The 25,914-nt window shown below is 47.1% G+C and overlaps 1 protein-coding gene across 8 annotated transcripts in view; it reads right to left on the bottom strand.

The window, feature by feature from the left end:
- Window positions 1–1,253: 1,253 nt before the first annotated feature.
- The window catches only part of LOC147447185 (two-component response regulator-like APRR2), a 37,069-nt gene continuing 12,408 nt past the window's right edge, over window positions 1,254–25,914 (bottom strand). For 3 of the 8 annotated variants that reach the window (XM_086523056.1, XM_086523061.1, XM_086523062.1), the window contains 8 exons: window positions 6,601–6,647; window positions 6,401–6,478; window positions 5,398–6,261; window positions 4,990–5,130; window positions 2,343–2,621; window positions 2,031–2,087; window positions 1,812–1,955; window positions 1,254–1,613 (listed from right to left, as the gene is read on the bottom strand). In XM_086523056.1, coding sequence (XP_086379182.1) covers window positions 1,467–1,613; window positions 1,812–1,955; window positions 2,031–2,087; window positions 2,343–2,621; window positions 4,990–5,130; window positions 5,398–6,261; window positions 6,401–6,478; window positions 6,601–6,647 — 1,757 coding nt within the window. In that variant the 3' untranslated portion in view covers window positions 1,254–1,466. Of the gene's footprint in view, window positions 1,614–1,811; window positions 1,956–2,030; window positions 2,088–2,342; window positions 2,622–4,989; window positions 5,131–5,397; window positions 6,262–6,400; window positions 6,479–6,600; window positions 6,760–25,914 lie in introns of all 8 variants that reach the window. The other 5 variants (XM_086523059.1, XM_086523058.1, XM_086523064.1 and 2 more) reach the window with 3 other exon arrangements.

The following is a 25,914-nucleotide window of genomic DNA, read 5'->3' as shown; positions in this document are numbered from 1 at the left end:
TTTTAAAAATTCCCAATGTACTATTGTATCATTTTGGATGGAGTACTCCAACTTTTGCATAGTCTAGTCTTTTTAACAATACAAACTCTCTTCATTTGTCTTAAGTCAAAAGAAGTCACAACTTAGCTCACAAATAGAGGCATTTGTGTCAACAAACTAAGAATGATTTTATCATAGGGGCCCACAATCCCATATAAAATCCTAGTTCTATCATCTTATACTAAGACCCCCCGTCCCGCATGGCGCTCGGAGGGGTTGGAAGCTCGATAAGAGCTAGTAGGTGTGCATGCTGGCTACTTGCAACACAAACAACACCTACACACAACCATTGCAAACCAAACAAAAGTCCTCTAGCCCCTCATTGCGCTGTGCGGGACGGAGAATGGTTGTGGCGCATGACAACAAAACTTCCTCTAGCCCCTCATTGCGCTATGCGGGACGGAGCTCTCTAAGAGAACCAATTTTCCTATGAAAATTGCACCAAAAAAAGTTGCTGTGGGAAATTTTAGCAAGGTTAGAGGGGCATTATGGGAATTATGGAAAAACTTAAGGGCAGTTTGGGATTTTTGCCCAAACACGAGGGGTAAATTGGAAAGTTATTAAATTCGAGGAGTATTTTAAGAATTTCTACAAATTCCAAGGGTATTTTGGTAGTTTTCCCTAGTTTTGCCGCAAATTCTCACAGGTCTTGAATCACCGATGTGTTGCTATAAAATGCTTGCAACACTACTCCATTAATAGATACTTCCAACAATTTCCCATTCAATGTTGTTTTTAAAATTTGAGAAAACAAATGGGCTATTGGAGAGGTTCTCTTAGAACACTTCTATTTTCAAAGTAGGTGCATTGATCAAATGTTGCAGATGTGGGTTCAAGCTCAATTCCAGTTATTGAGGCTGGTTCAAAATATGAAGATGTTGAAGGCCCTCTCTCTCCCTCTCAAATGTGGTAGATTGGTTATCCCATTTCCCTCTTAAATAACGGGTCTTGAGTTCAAGACTCGTCAGTTAGGTCTATGAGGCCTCTTGGGAATGTTCCTACGACGTTTAAACTTCTATTCTATGCGCATTTTTCAATTTCTTTCCTGATTCAAGAGCAATTTCTCTCCTATTTTAGGAGCCTAATCTCTTCCCGCCACATGGCATAGCTAACTTCGCTCCTTTGTCCAAATCGATACTACATAATCAAGGTAAAGAAAAAATAGAATGGCCACCAAACAAAAGAGAGAAGTTCCCTCTTTACATCAAGAGTCATAATGGAAGCTTGACATTTATTTCCCCTGCTACTAAAGGCTCAAATGTTTGTGTCAAGTCCCACCACAAGGCTAGGTGAGTGATGGAGCTAATTCTCCACAGGTAACAGTTAAATTACAATGCTATTCCAACAATGGAAGGTTGGCAGATTCATAGCTTATTTGATGTGATGATCATCCTTAGCTTTGTCAAGGAAGTTGCCCCTTAATTGTGTCAGCCTGAAGATGACAATGTCGTGATCCCCTGCCGCTGAAGCTCGGCCATGACGCTTTCCATTGACGGCGCCTTCAAACCCAGAGGTAGCGGATTCCATGGGTTGCTCAAAGCTTCACTGATTGCTTCATGTAGCAGTTCCTTTGGCTGCAACCATCACATGCATGCTTGCTCTCTCTCTCTCTCTCTCTCTCTCTCTCTCTCTCATATCAAGGTGCTTGTGTGTGTGTGTAACATTACTATTAAAAAAAAGTGTGTGTGAGTGTGTGTGTGTGTGTGTGTGTGTGTGTGTGTGAGAGAGAGAGAGAGAGAGAGAGAGAGAGAGAGAGAGAGAGAGTGTAATACAGGGTAGATTTCTTCGCAATCCGACTTGTTAAATCTCGCTTTCTCATCTAGACTACCATTCTCAACATCATCTTCTAAAAAGCTTCTCCAGGTGCCATGTGTCAATACTTCCTTGCTGGGGTATCCAGAAGCTACAAAGAATCCCTGCTCATTCAAACATGGACTCAGGGAACGAACCTGACAAAGCAAAAGAAAAAATGTTATCAAGGAAAAGCATACCGGCTGTGTTCCATAGCACGGTGCCGTTGTCAGCAGCCCTGGAGCCCATGGGTCAGCCTGCAAAGACAAAAATGGGCATATCAAAACCAGGATAAAATGCTTTAGCCGCAATTCGATCCACACAAGTAACAGCTTTTCCCTAATTAGCAAACTTGCAATATGACACTGAGATCCTTGAGCCAAAAAAACACAATGATGAACAACCTCTTCAACTTTAACTGATAAAGGGATATGACCATCTCAAGCTTACATTCCTCTAAATTGGCATATAACATGGCAATACAAACCCTACTCTCAAAATGGACACATTACCATCGGAGGTTTCCAGGAAACAGTATCAAAAGCAGGCCATGCAGTTGCACCCGCCATGAAGTGCGGCACATACTGTATAGTAGAGGGATTATCCAATTTTGGGTGACCCCATACATGAAGAGGCGGACCAATCAAATGCGGGCGCGGTTGAATCCACATCTGATTGACGTTGTGTCCAGCACCTCCATTCCATGTCCTTCCACAACTAAGCTTATTTTGATGCCGATGGCTAGATTCCACCTCTCTTGCTTGGATATGCTTTTTGTGCGACCGATACTTCTGCATATCCACCAAAATCAATTGTTCCAAATGCCTTGAGAAGGGCAATATAAGAATTACAAAACTCTACATGCTTTCAGTATACATTCACAGCAAAGTCTCTCTCTCTCTCTCTCTCCCCCCCCCCCCCCCCCCAAATATATGTACCTACATTGTAGACTCTACCAGGCCAGCCTCCTATGTGAGACACACTTGGCCTTGTCCAGCGACTTCCGCATTTTTCAGAGCAAGTGAAGTTTATAAAGCCATTCATAGACTTCGCAAGGGAAGAGCACCGGACCATGATGGGCTGGTGGCTGAGCATCTTTTACACTCCAGAGGTATGATGGGAGAGCTTTTGGCTTGTTTGTTTAACAGAGCTATGTGTAAGGGCTTTCCAAAGAGTTGGAGCACAAACACCATTGTGTCCATATTCAAATAAGGAGATCCGACCTTGCCGACTAACTATCACATTATCATGATTGGTCATACAAAGGCTGACCTGTATGCATCCATATTGGAGCACAAGCTAGGCCATTGGGTAGAGCAAGCCAAATCACTACAAAAAGCTACTGCTACACATGTGCAATACTACAAGTATGCTCATTGCAAATGATGAATCTTTATGGAGTGGAACCGATGGATTTCCTTGTGGAAAACATGATGGGGGTAGTGTAATTGACTATATGCTACTCTCTGAAGCCATCATGTATCGTATAAAAGAGTTTTACGCTTGGCCAATGGAGTCCAAAATAAGACCATCACACCTTATCCATTGACCTTATAATTGGAGGAACAATTAATCATGAAACGCTCAGCCAAAAGTTAAAACGAAGAAAAATTGTCTATTTGTATAGATTTCAAACGAACACCGACATGTATTGAAATGGTTGAGCAAAAGTTATGAATGACAAAGCTCCAACATGATGCACCATTGTAAACTAAATGAAAAGCTTTCAAGAAAGTTATTTGTTCTTGTGATCGAACAATTTTTTGTCATAAAGCATGTCAAAGGTGTCAACAAAGGTAGATCACGCAAGAAATGGTTTTGATAAAGAGTGTCAAGATGCTCAAAAGTCCTTGACTCCTTGTTAAAGAAAAATGCAACTAAGGACAACGATAACTATCAAAGTCATTTTGCATGCATACAAGGCACCAATTCAAAAGAAGAGAAGATGGGAAGTCAATCTGCATTCATTTCAAGTCCACGAAAAGACATGCATGTGTTTTGAAGAAAACTAAAGGGTAAGCCCCTTGAGAGTTTTGGTAACTTGAGTCCTATAGATATGTACACATATTGTAGGCAACTATATGAGCAACAAAACGTCAGAAATATGCCATGTTATGGTTCACTCCCATGTAAGGCCTCTTGTTTTAATATTGAAGATGTACACGGTGGGCTTAAAATGTTGACCACTAGCAAAGCTGAAGATCTTCAAGGTATCAAGCTAGAAATGATTAAATGGACGGGAGAGGCATCACATCATTGGATGTATGATATGTTCAACCTTGCACTTCAACATGGTATGCCTTGTGATCGGAGTTAAACCTTTGCATAAAGGAAGAAACATAAAAAATGTAAATAACCGCTGCACTATAACGATTGGGTCTCTTATGGAAAAGTTATTTGGTTGCATAATGGAAATAAAATTGAGTGAATGGACCGAAAAGTATGGCAAGCGTGCAAAAGGATAAGCAAGTTTCTGTCAATGTCATAGCACCGTTGAACATCTTATAACTCTTTGTGTTCTCATGGAGGAAATTTGGTTCAAAGGTTAAGTGATTGTATTGTTACTTTGTGGACTTTAAGAAAGCGCGTTGTGCTTGCTAAATGCAAAATTTTAGGTGCACAATGTCCATGTTGTGTACATGTGGAGGAGACTCATGCGCATTTGCTTTGGTTCTATCCTTCGTCTCGAGCATTGCTTCAATTGTCTTCATCTTTGATTCCCTTCTCCCACTATGGGAAGTTATCGTACCCTTCTATGAATATTGCCATCTTTGTCACTTGGGTAATTGTTGGCCTTGGTGGTCTATTTGTAATTTTCGTAATAAATTTTGTTCCTTCACCCTCCAAAAGATCCTTTTCAACAATCATTACACTTCTCATTCACCATTCAGGACATCTCTCGGCAGACCCTCTTCTAATGGTCTGAGGCTTGAGTGTAGAATTATTTTTTGTATATTGTTTTCTTTGTGGTTTTTTCCTCATCCACAAGTTCCCACTGGTAGCTTAATATTACCAAGAAAACAAAAAAGTGTGCAGAAACCAGCTAGCAGTTGAGGTAAACATTGTGTTTGAACTTTTGCACAATCAGAGGGGTAAAGCCAACATAAGCACATGCAAAGAGAAATAGAGATTCAAAAGGTGAAGCCACAGAGCTAATACCTGCAAATGGCTGGCCACATTATGCCGTGTTAAGTTCTCCACTTTCATTACCTCCAAAATACGCGATGGGATGGCCTGTTCAACTCCAAGGTACTCAACAGCTTGCACAAAACGACGATGCAGATCTGCTGTCCAGTCTACCTGCAACCATGAAGATGAAAACCTTGTTAAGACACACTATTCGTTCTTGCTTCTGGTGTCAAAATCCCGTGCATCAGAAGCATTCCTTATCAACAAACAGCATAGAAAATGGTCCCTTTATTTGTCAGTGCTCCTACAAGCACATAATCAATAACATGAGATGACATTTACATATGCCACAAGCCTTGAAAATCCACACATTTTATTATCAAAAGCTAAACAAGAAATTCCATCCAAGTCCTAGAAAGCAGCTCAAGCTCCACTTACCTTTGGTTTTTTCTTTGAGGATTTGATAACCTTTCCTCCCTTATCACAGTTCATGGGTTTTCTTTTGGTTTCACCTTCTGCATCACCATTATCTTGAGATTGCCCAAGGATTTCTGATTGACATGTAGAATCTGCATTGGGACACTGAGTACTGTCTTTCAAAGTAACCGGGATAGAGACGCTACTACTTCTAGCCTCTTGAGGCTCATAATCATCAGTTGACGACGTCTCACATGCCTCTAACGTCACTTTCACATCAAAATGTGATGTCTCTTTTACAAGTCCCTCCTTTTTGGTACTGTTTTCAGTATCTAAAACACTTTGTTCATGCATGAATGAAGCGTTTGCAGTCTCAAGATGTAATGCAGATTCGAGCATTGGAATAGTACAACAGAATATTTGTGCCTGCTTGTTCGAATCTTTTTCCTCTTTATTGACTGCTTCGTTACCTCTCCCTATGGCTGCTACCTCTTCTGCTACCCCTTTTACATCACCAAATCTTGAGGAGCATGATACTGCAGCTGTTTGTGGAGTGGTACTCTTCTTGTAATTACAAACTTCTGTGGAATCATGTGATCGAGGAGACTCATCGACTGTTGATTCTTGCAAGGGTGTTCTCCCACCTTGCTCTGGCTGGGGAGTAGATGGTGCCGCCAGTCTCTCACAAGCAACTGAAACACTCAAAGACGAGCATACTTCTGCACCACTATGATGCTCTAAGTCCACATATTTAGGTCGAGGTTTCCCGCTGTCATGTTTCAAGCGTGCTTGATGATCCTCATCTATAACGGCTGATGCTGAGGTTGTTGGTTTTCCTGGCTCTAGATATCCAGGCCGCAAGGTCTCCCTTGATGAGTCTAGAGCCTGTGCGTAAACGATCACATTTCTCAGTACATTGTTTGAGGGCGAGTGCGTGTAATGTAATTGCATAGGTATCTACAAGCATATACACACATGCAAACTACTTAATCATCTTTCTGAAAAAGTTGTTCACATTCTTAACCTTTCGGATGACATGCTGCCATATGTTCCTTAGCTTGTCCTCTGATAAGGGCTTCACCAGAAACTCCACAGCTCCAAGCTGCCAAAAGTTGAATACCATGCAATCATAAAGACAACTGTAACATATTAAGCCAGGCCATGTAATCAACACACAATTTCAACAACTTTGATGAAAATTATTTCTGTAGGTTTAACCCATACCGCAATCAACTTCACCATCAATGCCATGTTTTCCCTTGCTGACATCACTGTGACACCCAGAAACCTTATGATAATCAGCATATTCTTGAGAGGGTTCCTTCTAGAAAAGGTACCATCATGTGCACTAAGCTTTAAACTGTTTTCAAGCGTAAAATCAATCTGTTTTGAATAGTAACAATTAGTGAAACCAAACCCATGCCCCAGCCCAACCAAGCTGCAAAACTTTCAATCTATTCCCGTAAAATTAGTTCATGCAACTTTGTAGTTTGTACTTCATATGCAGACCTACGAGTTTCTTTTCTGTATCCCTGTGCAGACACTTACAGGAAGAACCCTGTGATTGTTCTATGTTTCCACTTCCTACCAGAATCAACGTGTCCGCATGCTTTTCTGTATCCGTGTGCATACACCAACAACAAGAAGAACAACTTCTGCTTTCTAAGCTAGCACACCCGTGATTGTTCTATGTTTCCACATCCTAGCAGTATTCGGGACTCCCGTATCAGTGCTACATTTGTAGATAGATGGCCATCTTGCGAAGGCCTATCCACAAAGAAGGCCACGACCCTCGACACAGACCCAAGCTACTAAGGCTGACCAAGCTCAACAAGCAAAAGACGCAAGGAGCACAAGTGGGTACATCGTCCAAGACAGGTGCCCAAGCAAAGGAGGGCTGGCAGCAGGTTCGTGACCGTCGTCGACAGGGACAGACACGCCAGTTTGGTGTCCCTGGTGGTCCGCCTGCACGAGGCAGCAATAGTGGGTTCCAGCAGGAGAACTGTTTTGACCCTCTTCAACAAGATGAGCCGGTGGATACCCCTTTCTCCTTAGCTTCGCCCAGACAACCCCTCCCCCTCTGCCTACCGTCCCCACCTCTCTACCTCCACATTCACCTCCTCCACCATCCCCCCCGCTTCTCCCCCCCCCCCCCCCCCTTTGTCGCATGTTCCCTCCCATACCCCGCCGCCGGCCCAGGGGATAGGCCACTCTTCGGTAGCTCGGAGGTCTCTAGGCAGCGCACTTGCTACGAGCCGCTTGGTGCAAGAGAAGCAGCCATACCTACGGATGCCCCTATTGGTGATGGCATCGCCTTTTACAGTAGTCCCTAGTGGACTGACAAGTTTTGACATCCCTCATCGATGGGATTTCTTCGACTCTGACTTCACATGTTTTCTCGGCGACTCTTCTCCTGACCTTGAGGCGGCTTGCTTCAGAGTTCATGTACTGTTTTTAGTAGCCAAAGGGATAGAAGCCCTAGACACAGCGGTTGGTTTCTCCTTTCCATTGTGTGGCAAGGATCAAACTAAGTGGACTATGCATACAATGCTGGACTCTTGGCTTCGTTCTCTGTGGCACCACCAGATACAACAGGATGTAGACACATTGCCAACAGTCAAAGTGCACCCTAGTATGTATATGTTCATGAGGACTCTTGGACAGAGGATGTCACTCTACGGACTGCACGCCCTGCTTGGGTATGGGTCTGACAGACACTCCAAACACGGCTTTCTGTCACAAATTGCTGACGTGTCAAGCCACTGAAGAACAGAGCCAACTTGCAGATCCCGGCTCAAAGGCCTAAACCCTAAGTGAAGAAGCTGAAGCAGCAGGAGAAGTTTTACCGACTTATAAAGTCTTGTCCAGTGGCCTATTTTTAAAGAGGAGTTCCCGCCAACTTATGGGACCCCGTCCGATGGGGCCCAAGTGACCTAAAGAGATTAAATAAAGCAGGACCACACACACACTCACACTCCATTTGCGTAGGAGTTGATGACATGGCAGACTTGTACGGATTACCGAATTTTGCGTTGTTGACGTGGCAGCCTGTACGGATTTCCGCGTTTTACGTTGACTATTGACGTGGAAGAGCTGTACGGATTTCCGTAAAACGCGCTAGCATCTTTTGGCACTAGTGCTTTTGGGACCAATCGCTTTTGAGTTTGACTTCTTTTCATGTAACTGCTTTTCAAGACCAAAGGCCTTTAAATACGTGCAGAGGGCTCATTATCTGGCATACTTTAGTGTGATGTGCATGGATTGTAGTACCGGCATTGTACTCAGTTGAAGCAATATAATGAAATACAGAAATGGGCGTCAAGGTTTGGAGCCAATACTCTCTGGGGTGGAATTCCGCCATTCTCTCTCTCTCTCTCTCTCTCTCTCTCTCTCTCTCTCTCTCTCTCTCTCTCTCTCTCTCTCTCTCTCTCTCTTTTTCAATTTAGTTGTTGTTGAAGTGCTAAAAGTCTGTTCAGTTTGTTCTTTTCCGTTGGCACGTGGTGCCCATCTTGTGACAGTGATATCAGAGATTCACGCATGTGCTTTTCTGAAAGCATACCGGTCCTACCAAAGAGCAAACAGAGCAACGTGGTCCTTCCAAAGTTTTATCTTCATGTCCCGATCTCGGACTGGTAAACCTCCGAATGACGTAGACGGGATGTATGGGGAGCATTTGGTTGTATGCTTGAACCTCCAAGCGGTGCACGCTGCGGTCTGGGAAGCGTTTCGTTGTACCAGTCATCTGAACTCATGGCCCGTCCGTCTGTCTCAAGGGAGTGCTCAGCGGCACTGTTCGTTGTGTCTTGTAACATGCATATGTGAGCATTTGTGTTGCATTGTGATGTGCCAACCACTAAATATTCCTTATTGGATGAGATACTTCTGGGAAGTCAATGACTCGGGGATATCAAGAGTTCAAATATGGAATGAGACTCCTTACTGGATGAGATTTCTTAAGGGAAGCCAACGGCCTAGGAAATCAAGAGCTTTGATTTGGAATAAGAAAACTGATTGTCCCTGGGATCGTCCCTCAAAATGTCCCTGGAATGACCCTCAGAAATTTTTGAGCTAGCTTGAGTTGTTTTGCAGATATGCTGTAATCACGGATGATTACTTTCTTTCAAGAAGGGGGGATTGTCACAAATTGCTGACGTGTCAAGCCACTTAAGAACGGAGCAAACTTGCAGACCCCGACTCAGAGGCCTAAACCCTAAGTGAACAAAGCTAGAGCAGCAAGAGAAGTTTTACCGACTTACAAAGTCTTGCTGAGTGACCTTTTTTAAAGAGGAGTTCCCGCCAACTTATGGGACCCCGTCCGATGGGGCTCAAGTGACCTAAAGGGATTAAATAATGCAGGACCACACACACACTCACACTCTATTTGCGTAGCAACTGATGACATAGCAAACCTGTACGGATTCTCGAATTTTGTGTCGATGACGTGGCAGCTTGTACGGATTTCCGTGTCTTACGTTGACTGCTGACGTGGCAGAGCTGTACAAATTTCCGCAAAACGTACTGGCAGCTTTTGGTACTAGTGCTTTTGGGACCAGTTGCTTTTGAATTTAATTGCTTTTCATGTAACTGCTTTTCAAGAACGAGACTTTTTTTAACGCGCTCGTTGCTACCCTCGCTCATCCCCCCCGCAGATGCTTTGCACCCCCTCTCTCTCACCATCGCTTCCTCCCCACCCTCCAGCGTGCACTGCCCTGCCCTGCCTGCCCGCTGCCTGCACTTTGCCCCAGCGTGCAGCAGACTCTGCCCCAGCCTACCTTGTCTCGCAACGCTTCACCCCGCACGCTCGCTCAGCCCAGCCTCAGCTCGCGCAGCCCCAACTTCGCACCCCCTTTTCTTCCGCATCGCTACCCCCACCCCCTCCCCTCAGGTCTTGCTCGGCTGAATTTGGCATCATTTTCGGCATGCTCGTCCAGTAGAGGGCCACCTCTCGTCATCGTCATTTCACCCTTCTCCACGGCAACAGACACAGATGGAGGCTCATGCTCCGCCCAAGAGGGACTTCTCAGAAGCCCCCTCACCCAACCCTACAGAGCCCACCATCCGACTTGCTCTTTCACCGACAGAGCAAGCGAGCCTCGCAGCAGAGGTGGAGCGCCTCTAGGCGACCTCCCTCAACTGCAAGATTCTCGGAACCAGACCCAGCAGAGGAGAGTTGCGTGACCTTCTCCACGCCCGCCTTCTTGCAGAGGTGGGCAAGATCTTGGACGTTCAGTTCCTCAGACGAGGCTACTGTCAAATCGAGTTTGAGACCTTCGAGATGGCGTCCAAGGTCATCGCCATGAGCCCCTTGACCATCCGAGCAGTTCGAGCCCACTTTCGACAGTGGAGACATGGTTTTGACCCTGCTTCAGATGTCTTGGTAGAGGAGGTAGACCTTCCTATCTCCGTCTATTTTCCTGGTTTGCGGAGGAAGTACCTACCACTTTTGTCCAGGATAGGCTCAGCGATTGGGATTGTCCTGGAGACACCTTGCACGGCAGCCTCAGTAGCTGCCAAGGCGGCCGGCATTCCCTCAATTCGCGTTCTGGTTAGGGACACCCACACTCTCCCGAAGGTCATCCTACTTCCTCGGGTGAGTGGGGGTTGGTTTAGACAGAGCGTGGAGTATTCAGGCCTCCCGAATCAGTGCTTCATTTGTCGACAGATGGGCCATCTTGCGAAGGCCTGTCCACGGAGGAGGCCCCGACCTAGACCACAGGCCCAGCCCCAGCCTTCAAGGGTTGGCCAGCAACAACAGGCAGAGACACAGAGCACACAGGCAGAGGCACCCTCTGAGCCTTGGGCTCCAACAGAGGAGGGATGGCAGTAGGTTCGTGGTCGACGACAGTAGGGGCCATAGCGACAGCCTGGCACTCAGAGTGGTCCTCAGGCACCTGCCCAACAGCAGTGGGTTCCCACGGGGAACCGATTCGATCCTCTTCAGCAGAACAAGGTCCCTGCCCCAGCCTCTACCTCAGCTTCACCGTCAACAGCCTCCCCTCCCCCCGAGTTCCCCCCCTCCTCTTCAACCCCCCCCCCCCCCACCCCCCCCCTCCCCGCCTCTCCTCCTCGCCCCCCTACCCTTGCCGATTCCCCCTCACCCCTCTTCTCCCCCCCCCCCGCTTTTATATCCCCTCCCGCTCCAGTCTCACAATCGACCTAGGGGGCAGGGCCATCCTCGGCTACTAGGAGATCTCTTGGCAGCACCTTTGCCACGAGTCGCTTGGCGAGAGAGGGACAGCCTTTCTTGCGACCCCCTCTTCTGGTACAGACGTCTCCCTTTGCAGCAGTCCCTCGTGATCTGACAAGCTTCGCATTTGGCACCGATGGGACTTCTTTAACTACAACTTTACACGCTTTCTTGGCGACTCCTCACTAGACCTTGAGGCAGCCTGCTTCAAGGTTCATGTTCTGTACCTTGCAGCTAGGGGGATAGAGGCCTTGGACTCAGCGGTTGGCTTCTCTTTTTCCCTTTGAGGCAGAGACCAGACTGAGTGGACTCTCGCCTCAGTATTGGAGTGGCTACAGACACAGGCCGTAGAGTTCTCTCATCACATGGGAGACCTGGGAATTACAGACATGCTTCAGACTCTTTGGCCATTGGCCAAGTTTGCTGTGACACCTCCAGAAGCAGCAACAGGATGTAGACACATTGTGGTTCACTTCTTTGCTGATACGCAGTGCCTGCCATGCTATGTACACATTCATGAGGATTCCTCGACAGAGGAGGTTGCTTTACGCACGGCTCGGTCTACTTGGGCTTAGGCCAGGCACTCTTTGTAGTCACGCCTATCTAGAGGACGCTCGGATGCAGATTACTCCCCATCCAAGCCAGCCTCGAAGATAGCACGTTTAGCTGCTGCGGCAGCATCTGTTCTCTCTCGCTCCCCATGAGGATCGTTTCATGGAAAGTACAGGGATTAGGTGGGCCCCAGTTTCAGCGTCAGAGGGGCCGACTGCGTCAGAAGCTTTAGCGATGCCTTGTGGGAGGAGAGATTGACCTTCTTATGCTACAGGAGCATCATCTGTGTGAGAGCCGCATTAGACATTGTGGTCAGCTGCTTTTGGACGATATGATACTTTTTTGTCACCTGCTTTTGCGTAGACGATATGATACTTTTTTGTCAGCTGCTTTTGGACCTGGAGGCATCCAGGGTGGGGTATGTATGACTATTGTGGATTCTTTGCAGCAGGCCATTGTGGGTAGAGGGATTATTCTGCCAGGCAAGGCTTAATGGATATACCTAGATGAATCCAGGATAGGCCCAGATTCACCCTTAAAAGGAAAGTGCAAGGTACAGACCCATGGTAGTCACCCACAAGACAATATAACCATCAGCTCCATCATGCATAGTATTGACTAATACCACGACCTCCCCACTAACGTCGTCAGTGCCCAATAGTGGGTGTAGAACTAGGTACTAACATATGCTCCCAAACACAACACACACACACATGAGCATACATCAACACAAAGTTCAGCGTATTGAGTTTCTGTCATGACTCCAGAGATCAAGGGCAGACTCAGCCATAATGAAGCCTAGCACTAAAAGAAGCATTAAATCGAAAGAATTAGCACAAACATGAGGTAGTTGATAGGGCATACGCACCGCAAAAGATTGAAAGAGTTAGCACAATATCAACTGGTCGTAACTCGGACGAAAACTTCACAATGTGAAGTCTGCATGTCCGCTATACGACTAAAAAATATACCTAGATGAATCCAGGATAGGCCCAGATTCACCCTTAAAAGGAAAGTGCAAGGTACAAACCCATGGTAGTCACCCACAAGACAATATAACCATCAGCTCCATCATGCATAGTATTGACTAAATACCACGACATCCCCACTAACGTCGTCAGTGCCCAATAGTGGGTGTAGAACTAGGTACTAACATATGCTCCCAAACACAACACACACCACACACACACATGAGCATACATCAACACAAAGTTCAACGTACTGAGTTTCTGTCATGACTGCGGAGATCAAGGGCAGACTCAGCCATAATGAAGCCTAGCACTAAAAGAAGCATTAAATCGAAAAAATTAGCACAAACATGAGGTAGTTGATAGGGCATACGCACCGCAAAAGATTGAAAGAATTAGCACAATATCAACTGGTCGTAACTCGGACGAAAACTTCACAATGTGAAGTCTGCATGTCCGCTATACAACTAAAAAATATACCTAGATGAATCCAAGATAGGCCCAGATTCACCCTTAAAAGGAAAGTGCAAGGTACAGACCCTTGGTAGTCACCCACAAGACAATATAACCATCAGCTCCATCATGCATAGTACTGACTAAATACCACGACATCCCCACTAACGTCGTCAGTGCCCAATAGTGGGTGTAGAACTAGGTACTAACATATGCTCCCAAACACAACACACACCACACACACACACACACACATGAGCATACATCAACACAAAGTTCAACGTACTGAGTTTCTGTCATGACTCCGGAGATCAAGGGCAGACTCAGCCATAATGAAGCCTAGCACTAAAAGAAGCATTAAATCGAAAAAATTAGCACAAACATGAGGTAGTTGATAGGGCATACGCACCGCAAAAGATTGAAAGAATTAGCACAATATCAACTGGTCGTAACTCGGACGAAAACTTCACAATGTGAAGTCTGCATGTCCGCTATACAACTAAAAAATATACCTAGATGAATCCAAGATAGGCCCAGATTCACCCTTAAAAGGAAAGTGCAAGGTACAGACCCTTGGTAGTCACCCACAAGACAATATAACCATCAGCTCCATCATGCATAGTACTGACTAAATACCACGACATCCCCACTAACGTCGTCAGTGCCCAATAGTGGGTGTAGAACTAGGTACTAACATATGCTAGGCTCAATGGATCACTATGCAGGTTTAGGGTTGTCTTGTTCGCTTCCTGAACATCTATGCGCCCAATGTGGCGAGTGCCCGAGGCAGAGTTTTGGTCACAGATTGTTGAGTCTCTACCGTAGGCAAAGCAGTGGTGCATAGGGGGTGACTTCAACATGTTGGAGGACCCCCTTGACAGGATTGGTGGTAGCCACGCTACTGTGCATGGAGTTGAGCTGGCAGCTTGGGAGAGGTTTTGTATGACTCTGAGGGTTTCGGATGTGTGGCAGCATTCTAGCTTTGTGAGGCCCCCAGACAGCCTGGCCTTCTCTCGTTCGGACCGCAGAGTGGGAGGAGTGAATCTATCGCGGATAGATCGCTTCTACACTAGTGACCACTTCTGTGACTTGGGTGGGACAATTGGCATTCTGGCAGGGACTTCCTTCTCGGACCATGCGCCAATGATCCTCACAGTGACAGATAGGTAGAGGAGGGGAAGCACGATGCTTTGCATCCTTGAAGGGTCTTGCTGGACTCTACACTCAGAGATCGGGTGGAGGCTCTCTGGACAGAGAGCTTAGACATGTAGGATTCTCCGGCTGACAGAGTGGCCTCAGGACTAGCTCAGCTTAGTCGTTTCTTTCTTTAGAAGTCTTTGGCACGCTTGGCAGCAACGAGAGAGGAGGAGCAGCGTCTCCGACGAGGCATTGCTTCCTTGCACAAGATGCAGGAGCAGCATCCAGACAGTCCTTGGTTGGAGGAGCAGTTACAGTAGGCTCGCCAGGAGCTTGTTAGCACAGAGGAGCGGCCCCATGAGTTTGCTTTCCATCGACAGGCATCTCAGTGGACACAGATGGGTGACAGAGTGACTGGTGCTTTCTTTGAGACATTGGGAACTTGGCATACGCATGCCAAGGTCAGTCAGTTGAGGAGGCCTGACGGGTCAGTTGCTTCTGAGCGAGAGGACAAGCGTGTAGTTGCTATTGACTTTTACCTTGAGTTATTGTCTGCAGAGCCTTAGTCAGAGCGTCAGGATGCATGCAGAGAGCAGGTGTGGGCACAGATGCCTTGTCTTGTGACTTAGGAGATGCGTCAGAGGCTTGAGCTACCACTTCAGCTTGAGGAGTTGCACACGGCTCTTAGTGCACTCCCCCGTGGTAGTTGTCCAGGTAAGGATGGCTTGACTCCCAGTTTTTTCTTAGAGTACTAGGACTTGCTTGGCCCAGATCTCTGTAGTGCTTTTCACTACATCTTGCACACAGGAGAGATGCCTGACAGCATGAGTGAGGGCCTGATCTACCTCATCCCCAAGGAGGGTGGCTCCTTGGATGAGATTCGACAGTGGTGTCCCATCACAATCCTGAACTCAGCCTACAAAATTCTTGCCAAGGCTCTGAGTTTGAGGATTCAGCCATTTCTAGAGAGCCTTATACATGGGACCCAAACAGGTTTTGTCAAGGAGCGTAGTATCCTTGACAACATCTTTACATTTTGGAAGGCTTCTGCCCTAGCGCGGCTCCGTGGTGAGGAGCTTCTTCTCGATTTTGAGAAAGCCTACGACAGAGTTGACTGGGAATTTTTGCAGGGCACTCTACGCAAGATGGGCTTCTCAGATGCTTGGATCAGAGGGGTGTCACCTTTGTACAGACGGACACACAGTCAGGTACTTTTTTCAAGAGGCAGAGGTGATCGTTTCTTGCTCACGCGTGCGGTCAGACAGGGCTGTCCTCTTGCCCCCTTCCTCTTTCTGTTCTATGTTGAGGCGATGAGCAGGTTTTTGGTGTCGTAGCAGGTTGGTTTACGGGGCTTAGCACTTCCTCTTCAAGGAGATGAGCTACTGGACGTTGAGTTTGCAAAAGACTCAGCCTTGTACTTGGATGGCCAGGAGGCCAACCTTCACAGGTGTGTGCAAGCTCTAGAGACCTTCTGTTGTGCATCTGGCGCACTGATCAACTGGAGGAAGACAGTGGCTTTCTCGGTTGGTAGTGCTCCTATGCCCGATTGGATGCCAGGTGAGGGATTCAGGTGGATTCCCCCAGGGACTGCAGTTCGGTACTTGGGCTATCAGGTTGGTTTGGACTTGTCTCCCGAGCAGCAGATGGCTCCCCTCCTCCTGTCTATCAGGAGGAAGTTGTTACATTGGAGCTCCGCACGACTTTCTCTAGCAGGCCAAGTTGTAGTGGCCGACCAGGTGTTGTTGGCTACTATGTGGTGCATCACTTCTTGCTGGATCTTCTCGAGTTCTTATATTAGTCAGGTAGAGAGGGTGACCAGAAACTTCCTTTGGTCAGGGCGTGACACTCAGATAGCCCGGGTCAAAGTGGCTTGGTAGGTCATCACTCTTCCTTGTTCTCAGGGAGGGCTTGGGATCAAAGACCCAGTACAGCAAAGCAGAGCCCTTCTTGGGAAGTTTATCGTCAGAGGACTTCTTCCAGGTGAGGAGCCCTAGAAGGAGTTCTTACTTCAACGGCTTTGTGCTAGGGTGCCTCAGGCTGGAGGTCCTTGGCGACCTTCGACCAGATGGATTTTCACAGAGATGCGCAGAGTTGGCTTGAGCAAGAGACTAGAGGACCGCTTCGCTGTGGGTTTGCTCCGATCTTGGGAGCATCTACGGCGAGGCCTGGAGCAGCGTCAGCCTACTTGCACGGAGGAGCACCTGAGACAGCCCCTTGTTTGGAACCCCATGGTTAGCACTCAAAGAGGCCACTTGGTTGATAGTCGGCCTCATGTTTCCTGGGGTCCCATGGCAACGGGTCTAACACGCTCTTTAGGTGATTGGTTACAATTTTCAAGCTTGTCAGAGGAGCTGCAGGGCTTTCAGCTACAGGGCATGAGAGGGGTGCAGAGCATGTGCCAGGACATCTCAGAGGCAGTACCAGCTGAGTGGCTCACACCTCTCGAGCCAGCAGCGCCTAGATGGATGGGAGCCTTCACGCGACTGGAGGTTCTCATCTCAGTTCGGGCTTGCTCATAGACTGTACCCTCCCTGTTTTTTGAGATACAGGGTGAGGGACGCTTACACCGAGTTGCAGTAGAGGCCCCGCAGGTGGCAGAGTGCTGTTTGCAGAGGATCCGAGTGGTGGGCATCTATGGGAGGACTTGTGTCATCGATCCTGACCCAGCAGCTCTTGAGACTGGACACTGGAGACTATGGGCTTGGGAGAGGTGTCCACTGGCACGAGTACAGTGGGATCCTGGAGAGTGGCTTTGGAGGGACCCTTTCTCCTCTGCAGACCACCTAGGTGTCCCTTTCTTTTAGTATACTGTTCAACTGGGACGTCACATACTGGCAGCACACAGAGGCTCGACCTGCTGCAGCACCTCATTGGCAGGAGGAGGGTCTCACAGCTGAGTTCTTGGCAGGTTTTTGGGAGAGGTTGTGGGACTCCAGACAGTTGAGGCGAGTCACTCTGTTCCAGTGGATGGTCGCACACAGAGCTACAACAGTTGGGAGTTGGCTTGCACATAGTGGTCTCTCGGCCGCATGTGTAGCTTGTGACCATCTTGTGGAGAGTCAACGTCACTGTCTTTGGGATTGTCCTTTGGCACAGTAGGTGTGGCTTCGTGTTCTTCGGCTGATGCCTGCTCTTTCCACGGCTTGGCAGTACACTTGGGGGGCAGCTGCTTGGTCCACTCTCACGGGCCCGGCACTTCAGTTTGAGCTATCTTCCACCAACAGGATGATAGTGATGCAGGGGAGCGATCTACACTCCAACCTGCCATAGAGCTTACTCCACAGGAGTGGTGCAGTGAGAGAGAGGAGTGCTGGGAGCTCATCAGTGGCCTAACACTCTGGTTCATCTGGAGGGCCCGCTGCTTCCGCATCTTTGAGGCTCGCCTTGTACCACCAACAGAGACTGTTCGCGATCTTTGGCTAGAGCTGATCCATACTCTCAGAGGACAGCTCGAGAGGCTTTCCTTCGACTCTGGCGTCCTAGGCCTTTTTTCACCATGGTCCAGGGTGTACTCAAATGGCACTACCGTCCACCTGTGTGGCTTTTCCCTCCTCTCATTTCTTGATTTAGCCTCATTGTACATATGCTGTTTTTTCATTGGGAGAGTCTCCCCATCATGTTTGTTGTAGCCCTCTCTTGAAGAGGTTGTTGTAGCCCTATGGGCAGTTTCATTAACTAATAGAAGGATCTTTTTCTTGGAAAAAAAAAATGTGCAGAGGACTCATTCTCTAGCATGCTTCAATGTGAAGGTGCAAGGCTCGGAGTACCGGCATTGTACTCAATTGAAGCAATATAGAGAAATACCAAAAGGGGCGCCAAGGTTTGGAGCCAATACTCTCTGGGGTGGAATTCCGCCACTCCGTGTCACATGTGCTCTCTCTCTCTCTCTCTCTCTCTCTCTCTCTCTCTCTCTCTCTCTCTCTCTCTCTCTCTCTCTCTCTCTCTCTCTCTTTTAGTTCAATTGTTGAAGTGCTAACAGTCTGTTCAGTCTGTTCTTTTTTGTTGGCACGTGGTGCCCTTCCCGTGACACTTTCTTGAGGTCGCTAGAATACGGATTACTCCTTATCTAAGCCTGCCTCGAAGATTGTGAGATTGACTGCGATGGAAACATCAGGCTTCTCTCACTAACCCCATGAGAATAGTCTCATGGAATGTGTAGGAGCTGGGTGGATCCCAATTTCTACGTCATAGGGGTCGACTCAGACAGGAACTCCAGAGATGCCTTGTTGGTGGAATGATTGATATGCTTATGAACCAGGAGTATCACTTGTGTGAGAGCCGTATCAGGCATTGTGGACAGATCTTGCGTGGTCGCTATGAGACCTTTTGGTCAGCTGCTTTTGGGCCTGGTAGCATTCAGGGATATGCTTATGCACCAGGAGTATCACTTGTGTGAGAGCCATATCAGGCATTGTGGACAGATCTTGCGTGGTCGCTATGAGACCTTTTGGTCAGCTACTTTTGGGCCTGGTAGCATTCAAGGAGGTGTATGTATGACTTTGTGGATTCATGGCAACATGCCATTGTGGGCAGAGGCATCAATGTGTGAGGCCGGACCCAAAGGGTCACTATGAAGATACAGGGCTGCCTTGTGGGTCTTCTGAACATTTATGCGCCCAACCATGCTAGTACACAGGTTGAGTTTTGGTCACGTTTCGTGGAGTCCTTGCCTCGTGCAAAGCAGTGGTGCATTGGGAGGGACTTCAGCAAGCTTGAGGACCCCTCGAACTGGATTGGGGGCAATCATGCTACTTTACATGGGGCTGAGTTGGTTGCTTGAGAACAACTATGTATGATATTGAGGATCTCGGATATATATGTAATGTGCAGCGGAAGTGAATGATAATGTATGGCTCAGGATGAGTGAGGTAAGTGCTCAAGGTTCCTTTTACTGACGGGAAGGGAGAGCCTTCCTTGACTTAATGAGAGAATGTGCAATGACCAAAACAAGAGAGTGGAATGCAAACTGTGAGTGAGAGTGCAACAGACTGCGAGAGAGAGAGAGAGAGAGAGAGAGAGAGAGAGAGAGAGAGAGAGAGAGAGAGAGAGAGACGACACCAGATGGGGTCCCAAACCCCCCTCCAAGGGGCCCCCCTCTCTATTGCTAGAGAGGTATTTGTTAGGTGCAGCGGAATGAATGTTGTATTTTCTCAAGATTAGTGATCTTTATTGCTCAAGGTTCCTTTTAGTTCTTAGGGAAAGAGAGAGCTTTCCGTCTTGTGGAGAGTGCTATGATCACGAACAAAGTGAGTGAATTGTGCGTGCAAGTGAATGAGACTGAGAGAAGGAGAGAGAAGAGATACGACACCGATAGGTTGTAAAACCCTCCTCCGAAGGCCCCACTTTCGTCGGCGAGAGTGGTCTATTCTTTGATTGCACAAAGGTGTACAACGCGTATGCAATGGACTATGCTACTTGGTCTATGCCGATGACGACGATGGTGACGACGATGACTGAAATCTGAGATCTTCTAATCGCTGAATTTCGGGACTGTTTCGGTGGCTGAAAATGACTGTTTTGGCTGCGTTTTCTTGGCTGAAAAATGAGGTTTCTTAGGGCTGAAAACTGATGGTCTTTACGGGCTGAATTTGCTACACTTTATGTGAATAATGCCGGTCTTAATTTGCTGCTGAAATCCAAAAACGCCAGGGGCTGAAATTGGTCCTTCTGTCGCCGGGGTTCTGCAAATGCAAAAACGCTAGGCTGATCTGCTGTGTCGTGATGACGCCGGGGCTGATCTGCTGTGCACAAATCGCCAAGGCTGATCTGATGCAAAAACGCTAGGTCTTCTGTGGAGAAAACGCCAGAGTAGTCGCGGGGGTTGGTCTTGCTGAGAAGTTGCCTGTTGAGCAAGGTGCTCCTGTTGCCTCTTCTGCCAGAAAGTGCTAACTTGGGTTTGCTTATATATTAACTTAGCAAAATTGCCCTACCTACTTTTGTTGGAAAGTCACTTAAAAATAATAAGTGAAAATCCCAATAAATAGGAAAATAGGCTAAATGCACTGGAAAATTCTCCTAACTGATGCTAATGGATTCTGATGGGAATTCCGATGGTCATGCTGTGTGCAACCGGAGGATATGCATCTATGCTAAGTGACTGGGCATGCACGGTCTACGAATAGACTCACAAAAGTGCCAGATCACTGCTAATCTAACTTGACTGAACTGACTGAACCCTGCTGTGGTGTAGCTTGTCCACGGACACAGAGGGTTGGGATGTGTCACGTGACATACACATTCCATGAGACTATTCTTTTCAAAGTGAGGTACTGGTACCGAACTGTATGGCGTCGAGGGAGATCGCCAACAGCATCCGGAATCCTGGAAGGGACTCTTTGCCGGCCCACTCTGCTGTGTGGGTCGAGCGGTACTTGAACTTCATAAAGGTCTGCAACGCTTGCTTCTTTGGGCCACGCCTAAAGCGACACAAAGTCTTCTGAATCTCCTTTCTTGTGTCAACTTCGTCTAGAGTCCTGCTTCTTTCGTCTTTAAGAATCTTCATAGCTGAAAATCCTTTTCAAAGTGAGGTACTGGTACCGAACTGTATGGCGTCGAGGGAGATCGCAAACAGCATCCAGAATCCTGGAAGGGACTCTTCGCCGGCCCACTCTGCTGTGTGGGTCGAGCGGTACTTGAACTTCATAAAGGTCTGCAACGCTTGCTTCTTTGGGCCGCGCCGAAAGCGACACAAAGTCTTCTGAATCTCCTTTCTTGTGTCAACTTCGTCTAGAGTCCTGCTTCTTTCGTCTTCAAGAATCTCCATAGTTGAAAATTCCTGAAACCAACTCCAACACAAAACCATGAACATACCCATTCCATGTAAAGTGAAGGAAAAAAATAGTGTCTTCTCTAAAGACTGTGTATGCAATGTAGATGAACATAGAGATGGAGTGACAACCCGTTCATCAAACACATGCAAACCATGCGCTCGAATCTTTTCTGTCTGATCGAAATCAATCAACTGTGGCAAATCACAATGGAAATGCCCATGCTTGGTGCTCATACAATCATGTGCTCTTTAGGAAACTGTGTCATGCCAAGGAAGAGACATGGAATGTGACTTCCTGACACACAAACTTTTCAACTTTTCATGAACAATGCGCATACATTCGTGCTCATCCATGAGAGAAACGTGCTCAACATACCATATGTCATGCCTAGGAAAAGGGATCACATAACGATGTTGACTAAAATATAGGAAACCTTCACGAATGAAACACTCGAACAATGCGTATGTATCAATTATACGAACACATAATACTTCCTGTGAGGGTTCTTTGGACCAAAGCTCGAGAGCCAAGATCGGTTCGTCCTGAATGATCGAATCGTCTTGTGGGGGTTCTTTGGACCTCGACTTGAAAGCCAAGATCGCTTTTTCGTGATTGATCGAATCTACAACGAGGTTAGCTTTGCTAGAAAAAGCATCAACTAACACATCATCCTTGTGAACAATCACATCCTCTTCATGCTACTCATCATGCTTGTGAGAAATCACATCTTGATCATGTAAATCATCATGCTTGTGAGAAATCACATCTTGATCATGCAAATCATCATGCTTGTCATTGTCATCCAAATCATTGGCATCCAAATCATCATGCTTATCTTTGTCATTCAAATCATCATGCAAATCATTGTGCTTATCATTGTCGTTCAAAACATCATGCAAATCATTGTCATTCAATTCATCATCATGCTTCACACAATCATGCAAATCCTGTGTGTCATGCTTTGAAGAAGAAGAGACTGAGAGAGTCTCCTTTCCCCAAATCTCTTGCATCTGTGCCTGAACTTGAGAATAGAGTCGCCAAAACTCTTTGTTTTGTCGGTCGCTTTGTTCTTGTATTGCTTTTCTTTCTGCTTTGTCTTTTGCGTGTCTGCGATCCATTTCTACTTCTCTTGCTGTGGCTTCCAAGCGTGCTTGCTCGCTCTTACGCGCTATGGCTGCCATTCTTTCTTGGTACTGACGCTCTATGGCTGCCATCTTTTCTTCATGGTCACGCTCTATTTCTGCTTTTCGTTTGGAATCTCTTGCTTTGTCTTCTAACTTCTTGTCAATCATCCTCTTGTCGAAAGCCTCCATAGGAGTTAGTGCAATCGGTGTCGTAGATGGGGAAGGGTCAGAAAAACCTCCTGGTGGGGAAAATTCTTCTTCGCCTTTTCTTCTTCGCCTCTCTCATGCTCATCACTTCCAAGCGAAGTATCCATTCCGCTTCGAGTGATGATCATTTTGAAGTCGTAGGTTCTTGTGGGTTCTTAAGTCCATGAGGAACTTGGATTCTTAGGTACTGAAGTTCACGAGGAACTTGGGTTCTTGGGTTCTTGAGGATCTTGAGGATCTTGAGGTTCTTGAGGTTTTCTTTCGCTTGCAAATCATGTTGGAGAAGGATCTTCTCTTCACCCGAGTTCTACTCTTTTATGCGGGCGCACCCCTTAGCGGCCTTGCGCTCACACCAAGGTTGCTTTTTTCCACCTCACATCGATTGGCCGGCCGCTAAGTGCACGGTCCGCTCTCAATGAGTGAAAAGAGACACAAGGGGAGGCTGGACAAGCCCTTCTTTCTTGGGATTCCTATCACTCTTCAACAAAACACGATTAGGACTCGCCACGCCCAAGTAAACTTGGGTTCGTGCGATCGCAACAAGCAAAAAAAAAATTCTTGTGGTTCTTGTGGTTCTTTCCTTGAGTAACGCGGAACACTTCCAAAGCTCTGATACCAATGTTAGGTGCAGCGGAATGAATGTTGTATTTTCTCAAGATTAGTGATCTTTATTGCTCAAGGTTCCTTTTAGTTCTTAGGGAAAGAGAGAGCTTTCCGTCTTGTGGAGAGTGCTATGATCACGAACAAAGTGAGTAAATTGTGTGTGCAAGTGAATGAGACTGAGAGAAGGAGAGAGAAGAGATACGACACCGATAGGTTGTAAAACCCTCCTCCGAAGGCCCCACTCTTGTCGGCGAGAGTGGTCTATTCTTTGATTGCACAAAGGTGTACAATGCGTATGCAATGGACTATGCAACTTGGTCTATGCCGATGACGACGATGACGACGACAACAATGACTGAAATCTGAGATCTTCTAATCGCTGAATTTCGGGGCTCGGTCTTCGAGGAGAGTACCTGTAGAACCAACTCCTGCATGCATTGGTCTCTTTGCGTCTCTCAGTCTAACTCCATAGCTGCTCGCTTCTCTTCGGTAGCTATCCGTTGAACCTCGCGTGCTTGCTCACGCTCGAGCTCCATAGCTGCCCTTCTTTCTTCGGCCGCTATGCATTGAGCTTCGCGTACTTGCTTACGCTCAAGCTCCATAGCTGCCCTTCTTCCTTCACGGTCATGATCCATGGTGGCATGTTGCGCCTCTTGATGTAGCATCATCTCTATCATCGACTTGACCAAAGCCTCCATAGGGTTTGGTGTAATCCGTAGCGTAGATGGGAATGGGGGGGAGGATCGGGGCTAATGTAGACACTTCGTCTTCTTCAGCTCCACTCTCATCACCTTCACACAAAATATCCATTCTGCTTCGGGTGATGACCATGCACTGAGTTCGTGGGTACTTGAGGTTCTTGGGTTCTTGAGTACTTGGGTACTCGGGGTTCTTGGGGTTCTTGAGTACTCAGGGTTCTTGGCTTGCAATCTGCGTGTAAGAAGGCTTTGCTCTTACCCAAGCTCAACTCCTTCCTGCGGGTACACCCCTTAGCTGCCTTGCGCTCACACCAAGGCTGCTTTTTCCCACCTCACGTCGATTGGCTTGCCGCTAAGTGCAAGGTCCGCTCTCAATGAGTGGAAAAGAGGAACGAGAGGAGGCTGGGCAAGCCCTTCTTTCTTGGGTTACCTGCCACTCTTCAAAAACACAGATTAGGGATCAACACGCCCAAATGGTCTTGGGTTATGTGCGATCACAACAAGCACAAAAATTCTTGTGCTTCTTTCCTTGAGTGATAGCGCAAAGATGCATGCAAAAAGCAGGTGTGGGCACAAATGCCTTACCTCATCATTGAGGAGATACGATAGAAGCTTGAGAGTCCTCTCCTGCCAAAGGAGCTTTAGGAGACTCTCAGAGCACTCCCTCGTAGTAGTTGCCCAAGAGAGGATGGTTTGACTCCCAGATTTTTCTTTAGAGTACTCGTAGGTGCTTGGACATTACCTATGTAGTGCATATCAGCACATTTTGCACATTGGGGAGATGCCTAAGAGCATGAGCGAGGGTTTTATCTACCTCATCCCCGAGGAGGGGGGATCTGCCGATGAGATTTGGTAGTGGCGACCCATCACCATTCTCAACTCAGCCTACAACATTCTTGCAAAGGCTCTAAGTTTGAGGATTCAGCCACTACTTGAGAGCATCATACATGAGACTCGGAAGGGCTTTGTCAAGGAGCGTAGTATCCTTGACAACATCTCCACCTTTTGAAAGATGACTGTCCTCGTCCGTCCGCGAGGAGAGGATCTTGCGATGCGCCTTCTCGACTTTAAGAAGGCCTATGACATTGTTGATTGGGAGATCCTGGAGGCCACTTTGTGCATGATGGGTTTTCATATGCATGGATCAAAGGGGTGTCTCCTCTGTGTGCTCCTAGTCAAGTGTTGCTAGCAGAAGGTCAAGGGGAACGTTTCATGCTTACACGCTCAGTACTGCAAGGCAGCCCTCTAGCCCCCTTCTTGCTTCTTTTCTACGCAAAGGCGATGAGTGTTACCATACATATGTGGTAGTGATGTGTGTGAACACACTTCGGACCGCCGGTGCATTTTTTCCCTCACTAGGAGGTTTTCTCCCCTGTGTGCATTGTATATACGTCTATCACTCTAGGTCTAACTTATCTATCATTTGCACACTAAGCAATAGACTCTTTGTTGTGTGCCTTGAGCTTCTTCGTCTTCTCCAAGCTATGTACGTTTCCCTGCAACCCCATTTCCAACAATTGGTATCAGAGCATGTTGCGTCCTCCTAGGCATAGTCGCCAACACACGCCTGCTCACTTTCTCAAATTTCGATAAAGCTTTGGTGAGCGTGAGCACGTCGACAAATACTTCGAAAATTCGATTCGGGCTCATTATGGCTTCCGTTTTCACAATAGGCAGTTCTGTGCTTGCAATTTCGTCCTTTTTCTGTCAGTGTCATTTTCTGCATAACAAGTCCCTTACAGTCTTCTTTCGATTGTGCTACATATCACGTGTTGTTCTCGCTTTGATTCTCCTCTTGTCGGGCAGTTTTCACATCACGTGCAGACACTCGCAATGGCT

This window comes from Adiantum capillus-veneris, chromosome 11, assembly GCF_014529385.1.
Source record: "Adiantum capillus-veneris isolate H3 chromosome 11, ASM1452938v2, whole genome shotgun sequence".
Classification (NCBI taxonomy): Eukaryota; Viridiplantae; Streptophyta; class Polypodiopsida; order Polypodiales; family Pteridaceae; genus Adiantum; species Adiantum capillus-veneris.
This window is presented reverse-complemented; position numbering and strand designations above follow the sequence as displayed.